Genomic DNA, 18,463 nt, shown 5'->3' on the forward strand with positions numbered 1-18,463 from the left:
GAATATGTGTATAGGCTTCCTTGAAGTCCAGAGAACATAGCCAATCGTTCTGATTGAGAAGAGGATAAAGCAGGGCGAGAGATAACATCCTGAATTTCTCTTTGACTAGAAATTTGTTGAGAGCTCTGAGATCCAGGATGGGTCTCAGTCCTCTGGTCTTCTTGGGAACTAAGAAGTAACGGAAGTAGAATCCCTGCTGTTGCTCAGAGAGCGGAACTTCCTCGATGGCAATCAGAAGAAGGGTTTGAACCTCTTGAAGAAGGGAGGACTGTGCGGGGTACAAAGCAGACTCTCTTGCAAGATGGTCTGGTGGTAGGATGTGGAAATTGAGAGTGTAATCCTGAAGAATGATGTTGATGACCCAGAGATCTGATGTTATGAGCTCCCAGTGAGCTATGTAAAATTGAAGATGGCCTCAGATGGGCTGAGGCAAAGTCTGTGGAATGGTGACGTTGGCTAAGTTCTGAAGGAACACATCTAAAACGCTGAGGAGCCTTCTGAGGAGCAGGCTGTTGTTTTTGCTGCTGCTGACGCGGTTGTTGATGTCTCTGTCTCCTTGGCTGAGGCGGAACAGGAGCTGTGGATTTTGCAGCAAATCTTCTCTGATAGGAAGATTGTGGTCTGAGAGGACGAGAAGGAGGAGGTTTCTTTTTGGGCAGGAGACCCCCACAAATCCCGCTGAAATTGTTAGGAAGGATGCTTCTGTCCTTAGTTGTGTGGATAATGTGTTCTGTTTCCCACATTCCTACTTTTCTCCTTACATTATCTGATCTGCCTTTTGTTTGCATTTTTGTCCTTATCTTTCCCTTATTCTCCCTCACCATTTCCCCATATCAGTCTGGCTCTTCCCTGAATTTTCTTTCTACACCTACTGTCTCTCATCCTTTATCAGTTTTTGTAATCGTTCTTGTATCTCTCTCTCTCTCTCTCTCTGCTGGTCCAGGATGCTAGAGCTTCCATCCACCTCCCCAGCAGCTAGTGGGTTTATTTATGTATTTATTAAATTCATTTTCTATCCCGTTCTCCCCAACGAGCTCAGAACAGGTTACAAGTTAACATACACGATATACAATTTGCCTTAGTTACAGTGCAAGATTTTTTAATACAAGTTTTTATCCTAATGTGACATACTGAGGATCTAGTACCAATATATAATTCTTTGTAGGCAGGGAAGTTAGGTGAAGAGATATGTTTTTATTGCTTTCCTAAAGTTCAGGAGTTCTACATGTGTACTCACATATTTTATAAAATATACAGGTACATCACAACTCCACCTCTGCTCCATTCAAACTATATCCTCTGAACTCCTCCTACACAAGTACTTATCTGTATATATTCAGGTGCAGAAAGCTATCATGAAGGTACCACAGGTTCTATGCACCAAGTAATGCAGGAAGGGTTAGGACTGCAAATGTTAACCCCTATAACTATACATTGCATTGAAATGAATGGATACGAGGCCATTTAGTATTCCACAGGAATTTTTCACCAGACTGAACCTCCTCACCCCCTGCTCTGAAAGCTTTCTGCACTAAGCTCCTCCTCCCAATATTTTTATAATATTTCCTGGTGTCTAGAGGCACAGCACACCCCAGCCATGTTCTCTGTGAATCACACAATGCTGCCATTTGGAAAGAGGCAGGCAGGATGGTCTTAGTGAAAGAGGCTGCAGGAAGGACAGCCCCCCCACTGGGATCAACAGAAGGAATGAGGAAAGATGGCCAAATTGGTGACTCCAGGAGGGGAGGATATAGGAAGGACCACACTGATAGCAGTAGAGGGTGTGAATAAGGCAAAGTGACTCAACATGGCATTAGTGGAATGGATGGAGGCATTTTTATAACTACTCAGGATCCTTAACTCCTTCCACCAGGATACTTAGATTTTCAGAGGTCATAAAAGTCCCATCATCTCAGTTTTAGCAAAGATTTCCCTTTCTTAAATCTTTAGCTTTATCAATCTGAAATTATTTTTCCATACAGTCAGACAAACCCCCTCTTTTACGAAACTGCGATAGCAGTATCTAATGTGGGAAGCCACGCTGAATGGCCTGCGCTGCTCCCGACGCTCATAGGAACTCAATGAGCATCGAGAGCACCGCAACCATTCAGCGTGGCTCCCCATGCTAGAAACTATCGCAGTTTCGTAAAAGGAAGCCTAAATTACCCTGCTGACCCCACAGGAGAGATTCTGAAAATTGAAGAGGATCCTGCCAATGACCAACTGGAGGGAGGAGAGGAGGATGCTGATATGAAGAGTGGTAAGCCAAGGTAATAACATCTTTGCTATGTGCTGTGGAGTATTTCTAAATTTTCACATAGAGATTTTGGTTAGTGAATGTAATCGGAGGAAAGGGGATCATTGCAGAGACTGGAGGGGAGGTTGAGATGTTCAGAAACAGCAAATGAGATCAGGATGGTCTGTTTATATCTTTTCATGTGCCATCGCTCACCTGTCTATAAAATGACTTTAAAGACTTCTGTGGGGATATTTACCTATATTTGTGTTATTAATAATTTACGTATATACTTTCATTTTTATCCAACAGATGATGAATTTGGGAATAAGAGAATGAGAGTATGTTATGGACAGCAGAGGGAGGAATGGACACACAAAGACCCTTCAAGAGACAGCCCAGAAGGTATTAGTAGTATAAAACCACCTAGCATGAAAGAAAAGACCCCAAAAGGAGAGAGTTCAAATGTATGTACTGAGCAAAAGAGAAATTCCACCAACTGCCTGAATCTCAGAAAAAGTGAGAGAATCAGCAGCCAGAAACTTTGTCAGAGCACTACTTGTGAGGAAATGTTCACTGGGAAGTCAAACTTCAGTCAGGTATTTCAACTGAGAAAACATGAATTAATCAGCATTTGCAAGAAACAAGTGCACCAAATGAACCCCAAGGGAGCGAAGCTATTTAAATGTTCTGACTGTTATAAAAGCTTCCATGAAAAAAGTATCATTATACCTCATGAAAGAATCTGCACAGGAGAAAAGCCATATATATTTTCTGAATGTGAAAAATCATTCAATAATAGAAGTAGCCTCATAATTCATAAAAGAATCCACTCTGGAGAAACCCAATATAAATGTTCTGAATGTGGTAAAAGTTTTAGTCAAAAAGATAATCTCACAGATAATGAAAGAATCCAAATGGAAGAAAAATTATATAAATGTTCTGAATGTGGAAAATCCTTCAATAATATAAGTAACCTCAACACTCATAAAACAACTCACACAGCAGAGAAACCATATATATGTTCTGAATGTGGTAAAAGTTTCAATCGAAAAGCTAATCTTGAAGATCATGAAAGAATCCACACTGGAGAAAAACCATATAAATGTTCTGAATGTGGAAAATCCTTCAGTAATAGAAGTAGCCTCAACACCCATAAAAGAATCCACACGGGAGAAAAACCTTATAAATGTTCTGAATGTGGAAAATTCTTCAATAATACAAGTAACCTCATAAGTCATAAAAGAATTCACACGGGAGAAAAACCATATAAATGTTCTGAATGTGGAAAATCCTTCAATAAAACAAGTATTCTCATAACTCATAAAAGAATCCACACGGGAGAAAAACCATATAAATGTTCTGAATGTGGAAAATCCTTCAATAATACAAGTAGCCTCATAACTCATAAAAGAATCCACACGGGAGAAAAACCATATAAATGTTTTGAATGTGATAAAAGCTTCAATCGAAAGTATAATCTCAGAGATCATGAAAGAATTCACACGGGAGAAAAACCGTATAAATGTTTTGAATGTGGAAAATCCTTCAATAAGACGAGTAGCCTCAACGCTCATAAAAGAATCCACACAGGAGAAAAACCATATAAATGTTTTGAATGTGGAAAATCTTTCAATAATACAAGTAGTCTTAATGCTCATAAAAGAATCCACACGGGAGAAAAACCATATAAATGTTCTGAATGTGATAAAAGCTTCAATCGAAAAATTAATCTCAGAGATCATGAAAGAATCCACACGGGAGAAAAACCATATAAATGTTTTGAATGTGGAAAACCTTTCAATAATAAAAGTAGCCTTAGAACTCACAAAAGAATTCACACGGGAGAAAAACCATATAAGTGTTCTGAATGTGGAAAATCCTTCAATAATACAGGTAGTCTCATAACTCATAAAAGAAGCCACATGGGAGAAAAGCCATATAAATGTTCTGAGTGCGGAAAATCATTCAATAATACAAGTAGCCTCATAATTCATGAAAGGATCCATTCTGGAGAAAAACCATATAAATGTTCTGAATGTGGTAAAGGTTTCAATCGAAAAACTCATCTTGAAGATCATGAAAGAATCCACACAGGAGAAAAACCGTATAAATGTTCTGAATGTGGAAAATCCTTCAATAATACAAGTAGCCTTATTACTCATAAAAGAATCCACACGGGAGAAAAACCGTATAAATGTTCTGAATGTGGAAAATCTTTCAATAATACAGGCAGTCTTATATATCATATAAGAATCCACACAGGAGAAAAACCGTATAAATGTTCTGAATGTGGAAAATCTTTCAATAATACAAGTAGTCTCATAACTCATAAAAGAATCCACACGGGAGAAAAACCTTATAAATGTTCTGAATGTGGAAAATCTTTCAATAATACAGGTAGCCTCATAACTCATGAAAGAATCCACACGGGAGAAAAACCACATAAATGTTCTGACTGTGGTAAAAGCTTCAATCGAAAAGATAATCTCAGAGATCATGAAAGAATCCACTCTAGTGAAAATCCACATAAATGTTCTGAATGTGGTAAAAGCTTCAATAGAAAACATAATCTCAGATATCATAAAATAATCTACTGTAGAGAAAAATCATATAAATGTTCTGAATGTGGTAAATCTTTCAATACTAAATACAAACTCGGAACTCATGAAAGAATCCACACTGGAGAAAAACCATGTTGATGTTCTCAGTGTGATAATTCCTTCAGTAATATAATTAGACTTATAGGGGCTGATTCTACAAATGGGCATCAGCCAATCAGGACACATGTTTTTTTTCTAAAACAAAAATACCTTGAGTCAGGATGTCTACACTGCAGGCGTTTGTTGCAATTGAGGGAGATGTGTCGGGACACATAAGTTTGCCCAAGGCTGGGCGTGGAATTCAGTGAGCCTCAGCGGCTCTAGGTGTCTCCCGAGGGCCACAACAGATGTGCTGGCCTAGATTTCAACTAGATATGACCGCTGAGCTGATTGTGGCAAGGGAATCTCCCTACCACGATCAGCTGAGCAGCTGCGGCAAGGAATCCCCCCCATGAAGTCTCCCAGCAGGAGGTATGCCGACTCCCTCCTGCCAGAACCCCTGAACCCATTCCAAAGCAGCCAAGTAGTAGGGATGCCAACTCCCTCCTGCCACCTCCCCATCAGAAATTCCCAACCCCACAACCTGTGACACAACCTTTTCAGACCCCCTACCTTTAGATCCCCCCTGGAATCCCTCCAAAGCCCCCCATACCATTCCAGAAGAAAGTCTGACCAGGGGGATGGTCACACCCTTCAGCCAGCAGGCCCGCCACTCCAAAGGCCTTCTCCTTCCCAGTGCATTTTGGGATGCACCAGGGAGGAGGCCTAGGCCTTGAATGGCTCAGATACCTAAGGCCCCTCCAATAGAAGGGCCTTATGCACCTGGACTAATCAGAGTCTTAAGCCTCCTTCGCAGTGCATCTTATCCTTAGGTATCTGGCAATCAGAGTCTTAGGCCACTTCCACTGCATCCCAGGATGCACTGAGAAGGAGGCCTAAGACTCCTATGGGATGAGCTTTAAGCATATGAGCCAATCAGGGCCATAGGCCCCCCTGCACCCCAGAATACATTGGGAAGGGGAAGGCCTGCCATTATGGAATGCCAGGCCTCCTGACTAGAGTGTATAAGCATCCCTCTGGCTGGACTTTCTTTTAGAAAGGTATGAGGGTGTCGTCGCCAGTTGGGGGGGGGTTGCTAAGTTCTAGGGAGAGTGGACATCCTGCCTGCTTTGGGAGAAGTTTGGGGGTAGGAGAGAGTGGGCATCCCTCCTGCCTGGCTGCTTTGGGAGGGCTTCGGGGGCAGGAGGAAATGGCCATCCCTCTTGCCTGGCTGCTTCTTGGGGGGAGGGGTATTCGGGACTTCGGTGGCAGGATGGAGTGGCATCTTTCTTGCCAATTTCAGCGGGATTTGTGCGGGTCCCCTGCAGCAGTTGTTCAACTGATCGTGACAGGGGGATTCTCTTGCTGCGATCAGCTGATGGCAAGGAATCTCTCAATCAAGCAGCAACGATTCACTAACCAACGCCAGTGACATGGACGCCAGTTAGAGAATCGGGGCAGTTAGGCAAGGTTAGGCAAACGCTATTTTCAGCAGGAGGCTCCTGAGACTAGCACCATATATTGAATCTGCCCCATAATAAAGTGTCCACACTTGAGAAAAACCATATAAACTTTCAAAATGTGGTAAATGCTTCAAAACTAAACTATAGGAATACACAAAAAGAAAAACCATACAAACAAAACACAACAACAACAACCAGCAAGCACAAAAACAAAATACACCATGGAGAGAAGGCCTACTAATCCCAAGATCCATGAATAAGAAGGGAACTCAGATCGCAGACTTAATAGAGGAACAAACACTGGACTTCCTAGTGGTAACAGAATCCTGACTCACAGACAACAGTGGGATTGTCATAAGTAAAGCGTACCTTCCAGACTACCACATCATGCTCCAAAATAGAACAGGTGAGGGGTTTAGCAGTAATATGCAAATCCAACCTGGGATTCCAACAAATGAAAACTACCCAGCCAACAGGAGCAGAATGTCTACTTCTTAAAGTAGGACACACTAACACAGTGGGCATAATGGTGTTATATGTCATCCTTAGACCTAGACACAGAAGAGTGGGAAATCATTGTGAACCTCATCGCAGAAGTCAACCTAAAATTCTCCTCATTCTGGATATGTGATGACTTTAATCTACACGTGGATGACCCTGCATGCCAGAAAGCCCAACAAATAGTCCAACAACTGGAAGGTGTAAGACTACACCAAACAATGACGGAGAACACCCACCCTAAAGGACACACATTAGATGTACTGTTCAGCAGAGAGGAAGATATAGGGGACTGCAACCCCACCTCTATGAAAGTATTAGTACGCTTCAGAATAAGACAACCAGACAGTAGGAAGCAATCAAAAACCTCCGGAACGAGACCAAAAATAGGAAGAGGATTCATAGACAGCATCAAATTCAAAAATAGACTGGAGACACACCTCAGAGGAGTAAAACCCGAGATCAGAAACTGTGTGACGAGGCACTGGAACGTAGTCTAGAGGAGGTAGCTCCATTAAATTACAAAAACCAATCAAAAGAAAAGATAGGTTCACCCCTTAGATGAAATCATGAAGGAAAAGGAAATGAAAGAAATCAGATGAAGATGAAAAATCCAGAAAAACCTGGCTTAGAGTCAACAGAATTTACATCAAGAAGAAAAGAAAAGAGGAAATTCCTCTCAAAAAAGATCCTTGAAGCCAGAAACTCCACAAAAACACTATACCAGGTAGTGTAAGGTTTCTTGGGGGAGAAACCAGTAAGAAATCACCAACAAATGTTCCCAAACCAATAAAGGATTCAGCAACTTCTTCACAGAGAAAATAATAAAGCTACAGAAAAAAAAAAGAGATAAGAGAAATGGGAGACACAATGGAAGAGTTCAAACCCATCGCAGAGATCCAGGTGAAGAAACTTTAGAGAAGAGTGAAACTGGACCCACCAATCCTCGACATATGCCTGATACACTCTATGAGAGAGCTTGAAGGCCCAGGACTCTGTTACCTCATGGACCTTATCAATGAATCATTACAGTCCGGACATGTTCCACTTGAAACTCTCAGTCATCAAGCCCATCCTGAAGAGTAAAGAAAAAGACCTAGAAGTTCCTTCCATCTAGAGACCAGTAGCCAAACAACCATGGATATCTAAATAAATAGACAAACTAACCTGCCAACAAAATCAACTTCCTAAAAAACTCATCAAAGCTAGACCAGGTCCAATCAAGGTTCAGAAGACACGTGAGCATGGAAACAGTGCTAGTAGCAGTACAGGACTTGGTCCTCAAACCCCATGCAAACAATGGTTGCAAAATCTTGCTTTTTCTTTTTGGGTAGGATTCGTTCTATACGCTCTTATATTGATACGCCATGTTGTGAATCTCTTATTTATGCCTTAGTTACTTCAAAGATTGACTATTGTAATATCATTTACACTGGATTGACATCAGTATATATTAAGTTTCAAACTATAAAGAATACAGCTGTTAGAGTTCTTGTTAATGCTCGTAGGTATGATCATATATTTCCATTTTTTAAAGAGTATCATTGGCTTTCTGTCAAATATTGTCTTATGCATAAGGCTTTAATGCTTGCCTTTAAAATATTACAATCAGGACAACCTGTTTACCTGGGGAAATTATTAGTTCCATACAGGCCAACTCGTAATTTGCGTTCTGTGTCTGCTCATCAATTAACTTTACCGGTTCATTTAGTTTGATTGGCTACAACTTGTAATGCTGCTTTTTATGCATCTGTTCCTAGTCTATGGAATTCTCTTCTAATTGAGATTTGCTCTGAATTTTCCTAACCAAAATTTAGGTCATTTGTGAAGATATATCTTTTCTGTTTAGTTTTCTTTTGAAATTATTGAGAGTGGAGTCCTTTCTTAGGCAACTATTAAACTTTAATTTAATTTAATTCTCTTTTGCTTTTCTTTGTTTATAATGGCGTTCTTTTCCTTTTAATATTTGTAAATTGTGCTGATGCTAAAACAAAGTATAGTCAAAACTTCTAATAAACCTGAACATGGAAAAGGAGAAGACATACAGCTGGGGTTCTGGACCTCTCAGCAGCCTTCGACCCAGTCCCAACACGCACTGCTAAAATCAAGATGCATAGAATTCAGCCTCAAAGGAAGTCATGGCATGGATAGAGTCCTTTCTATCCAAAAGACTAACAAGGGTAGAATGGCAGGGGAACACGAGCAACTGGAAAGAAACAGACATAGGGGTACTACAGGGATCCACTATGTCACCCATGCGGTTCAACATCTTCTTACAACCACTGGGGAAATTCATCAGAAAACTGGAATGGGAATGCTACATCTATGCGGATGACGTCCAATTGATTATCCCACTGAAGAAACAGGACATGAAGACTAAACAGTGGATCAAGACAGACCTAGAGAAAATCTTAGGATGGTTCCAAGCAAATGGATTAGTAGCTAACAACGATAAAACAGAACTACTTCTAATTAACAAATGGGGATTAAATAGCCCAAGATACCAACTAACTCTGAATGGCAATACCATAAAATCATCCACAGAAGGGGTGAGGAACATAACATAACATAACTAGGAGTATGGCTGAACCCAAGCCTAGACATGATCTTACAGATCAAATGAATTGTGAAAAATGCTTATGGCAAACTCTACTAGGTTAGAGGACTTAAACTCTAACTCATCCCTCAAGCAGTGTCCAACATAATAATAACCCTTTGACTACTGCAATGCAATCCTACTGGGCATACCAAAGTACATGATCAAGCAGATTCAAATGGTACAAAACACAGCAGCAGGAGGCAGATGAGTGTCACCCCACTACTGAAAGAGTTACACTGGCTCCCGATTGAAAGCAGGGTGATATTCAAGATCTTGTGTTTGACACACAAAATCATTCATCTCTCAGAACCGCTATATCTAGCAGCCAGACTACATTACCATACACCAGCACATGCCCTACGCTCAAGCCAAGAATACTTGTTGGAAATACCCTCCTTCAAAGACGTCAAATACAAAAGCGTCAGGACAAGAATGTTCTCAGTGATGGTTCCCAGGTGGTGGAACTCTCTTCCGAAGGAATTAATACTAGAAAAGGACACCGGAAAGTTCAAGAAAGGGATAAAGTCCATCCTTTTCACAGATTATTTTAACTAATAAAGCAACATAGAGGAGATAGCTGGCTGGTTCCCACTAGGAACATGACATAGAGCATGATACAGGAATTACGTGTGCAAATAAGTAGGATTTAGTATGAACATAGTACACGATACTGGTATTATGTGTATATACATAGGATGACTGATTATATTATAAATGTGTGCAAATACTTAGGATGATTGATTATGGTATAAATGTGTCTGTATTGAAAACATTTCCGAAAATGCTAACTCTGTATCGTAACACTATTATAGAACCTCATGTAAACCGCTCTTAATTGACTCCCCAGTCATTAGTAGTGGTTTAGAAGTTTTCAATAAACAATAAACTATATCAATGTTCTGAATGTAATAAAAGTTTTGATCAGATGTCATAAAGAATCCATAGAGGAGAAAAACTATATAAATGTTCTGAATGTGTTAAAAGCTTCAGAACTCTTGAAATAATTCACAGTGGGGAAAACCATATAAAAAACATATTAATGTGCTGATATGCTACTAAAATCCTCCATAGCACCTGAAGATTGGATAGTGGCAATTTTTAAAAAGGGTTCCTGACCCAGTGCCAGGCAAAATCCTGGTAACTATTATAAAAAAATAAAAAATTATGGAACATGTAGTCAAACATAATTTAACGGGACTGAGTCAGCATGGTTTCAGTCAAGGGAGTTCTTGCCTCACCAATTTGCTTGGTTTCTTTGAAGAATCATCGGATAGGAGGTAATGTTCTGTTATGAATTATGAATTGGTTACTGGACAGAAAACGTAGGGAAGTGTTAAATGGCCATTTTTCTCAATGGAAGAGGGTAAATGGGTGGAGTACTGCAGGGATATGTGCTGAGACCAATGCTATTTAACATATTTTTAAATGATCTGGAAACTGGAATGGAAAGTGAGGTGATTAAATTTGCAGATGACATAAGCTATTCAAAGTTGTCAAAAAAAATGTGAAAAATTGCATTAAGACCTTGGGAGATTGGAGAACTAGGCATCCAAATGAAATTTAACGTGGACAAGTGCATCCAAATGGCAGATGAAATTTAATGTAGACGAGTGCAAAGTGATGCAGATGGGGAAGAATAATCCAAATCCCGGATGCTGGAGTCCACCTTAGGAGTTAGCACCCAAGAGAGAGATCTAGGTGTCATTGTGGACAGTACACTGAAGACTTTCGTCCACTGTGCGGTAGTGACCAATAAAGCAAACAGAATGCTAGAAATTATTAGAAAAGGGATGGTGAATAAGACTAGATATTTTATGGTGTCTCTGCATCGCTCCATGATGCGACAGTCAGTACAGCAGGCGCCTTCCATGTCAATGTCTCTTCCAGCACCATTTCTCCAAAAGGAGTTCCAGGCTATGCTCAAACAGCTTTCGGGGCTACTGCAGATGCAGTCTTCATAAACTTTAAAAGCTTCCAAGCCTGCCTCAGCTCAGTTCGAAGATACCTCAAAGTGTCAATCGAAGCCTAGGTCATAGGCTTGACATTAAGCATTGAGTTCTGTGTGGATCCTGCTTGACACATGTACCATCAGATAATTTTTCTTATCACACACTTGATCTATGCCCCTGTAGAGATCGTTAACTAATTTTGGTGCTTTTCCATAGCTTATTAAGAGTATACTGTTTAGGAAACAAATGCTATTTAAATAACCGATGGCCCCTTTTATCAAGCTGCGCTAGAGGTTTTTAGCATAGGCCAGTGAGATAAGTACTCCTATGTTCATAGTAAGTTTATCAGTGTCGGAGCATTTACTGCGCTAGCCCACGATAAAAATCTTTAGTGCAGTTGCTAAAAGGGGTCGTGAAGACAAATTTTATAACTGTTTGTTTTTTGTTTTACTTTGGTTTGTAATTCCTAGAATGATTACTTCTAGTTTCTTAATGTGTAATCTACCCCGAACCAGTTTTGGTGTGGGCGGAATAGAAATACTGGATAATGTAATGATAACCAGTCGATGTTGATGGGACTGGCTGCTAATCTGTAATAGCGATGAGCTATATTTTGTAATCCAAAAAGGAGCAGCTGAACAGTTCAATAAAGTTTATTCAAAATCAACCTTTGATTCAACGGTGTGTTTGTATTGTCCTACCATACAGATGAGTACCTGATTGTAAAACCGCTTTGATAACCTTGATAGGCGGTATATAAAATCCTAATAAACTTGAAACTTGATGTGTTAGAAAAAGTCCAACATGTTTCAGCAGCTGACTGCCTGCGTCGGGGACACATTAAGATGTTATCATAGGGACAATTCTACATCTAAAAATAACAGATCAGAATAAGTGCAAATAATGAAACACATAATTATAAATAATATGGCCTTAATGGCTCAAATTCATATTTAGCATGTACATACAGAGCAAAACACTCAGGGCCGGATTCTGTATCGGATTCCCAGTCTCAGAAGCCAATGGGTGTCCTATAAAGCAGTGTTCTTCAACCACCGGTCCATGGACCAGTGCCGGTCCACAGAAATTTCCTGTCGGTCCACAGGGCCAGCACGGGCAGTGGCTCCTACAGGCATTCCGCGCCTGAACCAGAAACCTTCTTTGACATTGCAACGTCAGAGGGAAGGCTTCCAGATGAAGCACGGGACGTGCAAGGTGCAATTAGCACTATTATGGAGGCGGGGTCTGGGGTGGAGATTGGGTAGAGATGGGTGGGGTCTGGCCCACGACTTAGCCCCGTGTTCTTCAACCACCGGTCTTTTATTTCTGCCGGTCCATAGGTGTAAAAAGGTTGAAAAACACTGCTATAAAGAATTGTACCTACAGTGAACCCAATTCTCTAACTGACGCCATGTTACAGACGCCAGTTAGATAATCAGGTTCGCTATAGGCATGGCTGCTGGGGTGCTCGCAGGGGGGGATATCTACGGTGGGGGGGTTTCCGGCAGGAGGGATTAGGCACCATCCTACCAGTTTCGTTCAGAGGGGGAGGGGACTGGCAGCCGCGGCTGCTAAACATCGCAGCAGGGAGATCCCTTGCCACGATAAGCTTAGCAGCTGCGTCTACTTACAATGTAGGCCAGCATTTTGCTGGCCTACATTGTAAGCATCTCCCGCTGGACTAGGAAGACGCATATGACCGCCTAGGTTCACCTAAGGTGATTTCCGGGGCAAACCACGCCCACAGCTAGCCTTAGATGGGCATGCGGGCCTCCCTAGGCTCCCGGGTGCACCTCCAATGTAAGCGTCCTGCCTCGGGAGCTTTTTTTCTAAAATCGTGCGTACTGATTAACTGGTTAGATAGCGGCAGGACGCTTACAATTGGGACACTGTTTATAGAATCAGGGTCTCAGTGTTAAAAACATGCAAAATAATTCAGTAGAAGAGGGAAAGGAAGGGGGCTGTTACCTTACAATAGGACATTCAGAGCACAAAGGTTGCTTGCCCTAGGGTCAAGAGGCCACTGTAAATAGCTCAAAAGAAAATCACAGGCTGCCATATTATGTTAAGGTAAGAGCGGGGAAGGTGGCCGAATATGCAGGCCTTTGGAGGAGGGGGGTAGGCCTTCCTGACTGATCCTCCCCCCTTGCCGCCTAAAGCAGCAGTGGCAGTGGACAGCCAGCAAGAGGCAGTGTTGCCGCTCCTGCTTTAGGAAGGCAAAGGGAGGAGGGTCAGTCACCAAATCGGGATTCGAATCAGTGAATCGATTCGAATCGGAAATCAGGCAGCACTAATGCAAGGAGTGAGGGGGCAAGTTGCAGGGGAGGGAGGGAGGGGGCGCTGGGTGCAGATCCTGGCAGGTAGGGCACTTAAATATTAAGCCCCCATCTTATATTCAAGTCAACCATTTTCCTCCTTTTTAGGGGAAAAAAATGGAGGTCTTGACATATTTGGATCAACTTATATTCGAGTATATAAGGTAATAGACAGCTTACGGGTTACAATTTGCTAAGTTACAGTGCATGATTTTTTAATACAAGTTTTTATCCTAACATGGCATACTGAGGATCTAGGACCAATATATATTTCTTTGTAATCCACCGGCTGTAGGCAGGGGAGTTTAGGTGAAGAGGTATGATTTTATTGCTTTCCTAAAGGTCTACATGTGTACTCACATATTTTATAATATATACAGGTACATCACAACTCCACAGTACTTATCTGTACGTATTCAGGTGCTGATGCAGAAAGCCACCATGCAGTTACTGCAGGCTCTATGCACCAAGTAAAGCAGGAAGGGTTAGGACTGCAAATGTTAACCCCTAAAGCTATAAATTGCATTGAAATGAATGGATACGAGGCCATTTAGTATTCCACAGGAATTTTTCACCAGACTGAACCTCCTCACCCCCTGCTCTGAAAGCTTTCTGCACTAAGCTCCTCCTCCCAATATTTTTATAATATTTCCTGGTGTCTAGAGGCACAGCACACCCCAGCCATGTTCTCTGTGAATCACACAATGCTGCCATTTGGAAAGAGGCAGGCAGGATGGTCTTAGTGAAAGAGGCTGCAGGAAGGACAGCCCCCCCACTGGGATCAACAGAAGGAATGAGGAAAGATGGCCAAATTGGTGACTCCAGGAGGGGAGGATATAGGAAGGACCACACTGATAGCAGTAGAGGGTGTGAGTGAGGCAAAGTGACTCAACATGGCATTAGTGGAATGGATGGAGACATTTTCAGAACTACTCAGGATCCTTAACTCCTTCCACCAGGTTACTTACATTTTCAGAAGTCATAAAAGTCCCATCATCTCAGTTTTAGTAAAGATTTCCCTTTCTTAGGTCTTAAGCTTTCTTATAAATCTGTTATTTTTCCATACAGGCAGCCAAAGTTGCCCTGCTGACCTCACAGAAGAGATAGTGAAAATGGAAGAGGATCCTGCCAGTGACCAACTGGAGGGAGGAGAGGAGGATGCTGATATGAAGAGTGGTAAGCCAAGAATTGCTATGTGCCGTGGAGTATTTCTAAATTTTCTCACAGAGATTTTGGTTAGTGAATGTAATCGGAGGAAAGGGGATAATTGCAGAGAATGGAGGGGAGGATGAGATGTTCAGAACCAGCAAATGAGATCAGGATGGTCTGTTTATATCTTTTCATATGCCATTGCTCACCTGTCCACAAATAAATGACTTTAAAGACTTCAGTGGGGATATTTACCTATATTTGTGTTATTAATAGCTGTATAAGGAGAAATTAGGTTCTTACCTGCTAATTTACTTTCTTTTAGCTTCTCCAGACCAGTAGAGGTTAACTTTACGATTGGGTATATATCTAATCATGACCAGCAGGTGGAGACTGAAAACAAAACTTTGGGACAGTATATCCTAGCCCCTCCTCTCTATTTCCCTCAGTCTGCCGAATAGCCAAGCAGAACCAAGAACTGGAAAACAACAGAGAGAAAAAACAATACTCCGAAAGGAGTAACAAATAACATACCCAAAAATGCTGTTGGAAAATGCAGAGGAGAAATTCCCGAAGGAAGAAGGTCCCCACAGCTCGCCAGCTAAGCCAGCCGAGCCACAGCCGCTGTTCTTCAATTCTCCCCGGCCCTAGAAAAATACTAGAACCCGCAGCAAAAACCAAAAACTGCCCGCGCAACAGCCCCAACAACAACAACAACAACAGACAGGGTGGGGACCTCTACTGGTCTGGAGAAGCTAAAAGAAAGTAAATTAGCAGGTAAGAACCTAATTTCTCCTTCTTTAGCACTCTCCAGACCAGTAGAGGTTAACTTTACGATTGGGACGTACCAAAGCAGTCCCTCTCACGGGCGGGACCCCCGAAGGGCCGATACCAGAACACGCTCACCGAACACCGCGTCCCGACGCGCCTGAACATCTACCCGATAATGCCGAACAAATGAATGCAAGGAGGACCAAACCGCAGCCTTACAAATATCCACCGGAGGCACGAGCGACGACTCAGCCCAAGAAGCCGCCTGACCCCTAGTGGAATGAGCCTTGAGAAACTCCGGAACCGGCTTCTGACTCAGAAGATAAGCGGAAGCAATCATCTCCTTGATCCAGCGCGCAATAGTAGCCTTAGAAGCGCCAGCCCCCCGACGAGGACCCGCCAGAAGCACAAAGAGATGATCGGAGCTCCGAAAATCCCGGGTCCGCTGCACATAAGCATGGAGGACCCGACCGACATCCAACTTGCGCAGCTGTCGTTGCTCAGAAGAACCCTCCCGACTACCCAAGACCGGGAGGACCACCGATTGATTGACATGAAAAGGAGAAACTACCTTCGGCAGAAAGGAAGGAACAGGCCGCAAAACAACCCGCTCCTTCGAAAACTCCAGGAAGGGAGCCCTACAAGAGAAAGCCTGTAGCTCAGACACCCGTCTAGCGGAAGTAATGGCCACCAAAAAGACCGACTTCAGCGTAAGGTCCTTCAACGAACAGCCATCCAACGGCTCGAAAGGAGGGCGCACTAGAACAGAGAGAACCAGATTGAGATCCCAAGAGGGAATCGAGGGCCTTATGGGAGGCCTGATCAACTTGGCCGCCCTAAGAAAGCGAATCACATCAGGAATGGCTGACAAACGCTGACCTGTCACCAGTCCCCGAAAAGCCGACAGGGCCGCCAGATGAACCCGAAGAGAAGACCAGGCCAGGCCCCTATCCAGGCCATCCTGCAAAAACTCTAGAATGTTAGGCAGAGAAGCGCGAAAGGAGCCCACTCCCCGCGCTCGGCACCATTCCTCAAAAAGACGCCAAACCCGTACATAAGCCCGAGAGGTAGAAAGCCTCCGGGACCCCAAAAGTGTAGAGATCACCTTGTCGGAATATCCCTTCTTACTCAGGCGGCCCCTTTCAAGAGCCAAGCCGTAAGACAAAAGGGAGACGGGTCGAACATGGGAATGGGACCCTGCGTCAGAAGATCGCACCCGAGAGGCAGAGGAAGAGGATCCGCCACCAGATGCCTCACCAGATCCGCATACCACGGACGACGAGGCCAATCCGGAGCCACCAAGACCACCAGCCCCGGATGGCGAACAATGCGAAGCAGTACTCTGCCCACTAATGGCCAAGGAGGGAACACATACAACAGCCCCTCCGTTGGCCACGGTTGGACCAGAGCATCCAGACCCTCGGCCAGACCGTCCCTGCGACGACTGAAGAAGCGGGGTACTTTGGCGTTGCCACTTGTAGCCATCAGATCCATCAGGGGCTGCCCCCAAGCACGCACTAGCAACTGAAACGCCTCGGCGCCGAGACACCACTCTCCCGGATCCAAGAAGTGACGACTGAGGAAGTCCGCCTGAACGTTTTCTACCCCGGCAATGTGAGAGGCCGAGAGGTCCAGAAGATGCGACTCCGCCCAAACCATGAGCCGAGCCGCCTCCTGCACCACCAGAGTGCTCTTGGTGCCCCCCTGACGATTGACATAAGCCACCGCCGTGGCATTGTCCGACAGGACTCTGACCGACTTGCCCAACAAAAGGGAGTGGAAAGCCAACAGCGCCAGCCGGACCGCCCTGGTCTCCAACACGTTGATCGACCAGGAGGCCTCCTCCGTGGACCAGGTTCCCTGAGCTGAGTGACCCAGGCACTGGGCCCCCCAACCCAGGAGACTCGCATCCGTAAGGAGCACCGTCCACTGCGGAAGATCCAGACCCACCCCCTGAACTAGGTGAGGGGTCCGGAGCCACCAACGCAGACTGCAGCGCGCCAAGCCTCGCAGGGGAACCGGAACATCCATCCCGTGCCTCTGGGGAGACCACCTCCGGAGCAGAGCATACTGGAGAGGACGCATGTGGGCCCGCGCCCACCTCACCACGTCCAGGGACGCCGCCATCGACCCCAGGACCTGGAGGAAATCTCGCGCCCGAGGACACCGGGACGCCAAAAGCAGGCGAATCTGAGACTGCAATTTGCTCACCCGGGCCTCTGGGAGGAAGACCTTCCCCAAGGAGGTGTCGAACAGCACCCCGAGGTACTCCAGACGCTGAGCCGGAACCAACCGACTCTTGGAAAGGTTGACCACCCAGCCCAGCGACCGGAGAAACTCCACCACCCGAGCCGTAACCCGGGAGCTTTCCTGCAACGACTTGGCCCGAATTAACCAGTCGTCCAGGTAGGGGTGTACCAGGATGCCCTCCGACCGCAAGGCTGCCGCGACGACCACCATCACCTTGGTGAACGTCCGGGGAGCCGTGGCCAGCCCAAAGGGAAGCGCACAGAACTGATAGTGCCGACCCAAGATCGCAAAGCGCAGGAAACGCTGATGAGAGGCCCGAATGGGAACATGCAAGTAGGCCTCCGTCAGATCGAGAGAAGTGAGAAACTCCCCCGGCTGAACCGCCAGAATGACCGACCGCAGAGTTTCCATACGGAAAGAGGGAATCTTGAGAGCCCTGTTGACCCCTTTCAAATCGAGGATGGGCCGAAAGGTCCCCTCCTTCTTGGGCACCACAAAGTAAATGGAGTACCTGCCCGTGCCCCACTCCGGGGGGGGGCACTGGAACTACTGCCCTGAGATCTAGCAAGCGCTGAAGGGTCTGGCGAAACG

At 44.2% G+C, this 18,463-nt stretch overlaps 1 protein-coding gene across 1 annotated transcript in view; it reads left to right on the forward strand.

Annotated features, from left to right (window-relative positions):
- LOC117367666 (zinc finger protein 721-like) overlaps positions 1-18,463 on the forward strand; it is a 44,338-nt gene that overhangs the window by 21,190 nt on the left and 4,685 nt on the right. The window contains 1 exon segment of the mRNA XM_033960449.1: positions 2,549-4,939. Coding sequence (XP_033816340.1) covers positions 2,549-4,939 — 2,391 coding nt within the window.

Source organism: Geotrypetes seraphini, chromosome 10 (genome assembly GCF_902459505.1).
Source record: "Geotrypetes seraphini chromosome 10, aGeoSer1.1, whole genome shotgun sequence".
Taxonomy (NCBI): Eukaryota; Metazoa; Chordata; class Amphibia; order Gymnophiona; family Dermophiidae; genus Geotrypetes; species Geotrypetes seraphini.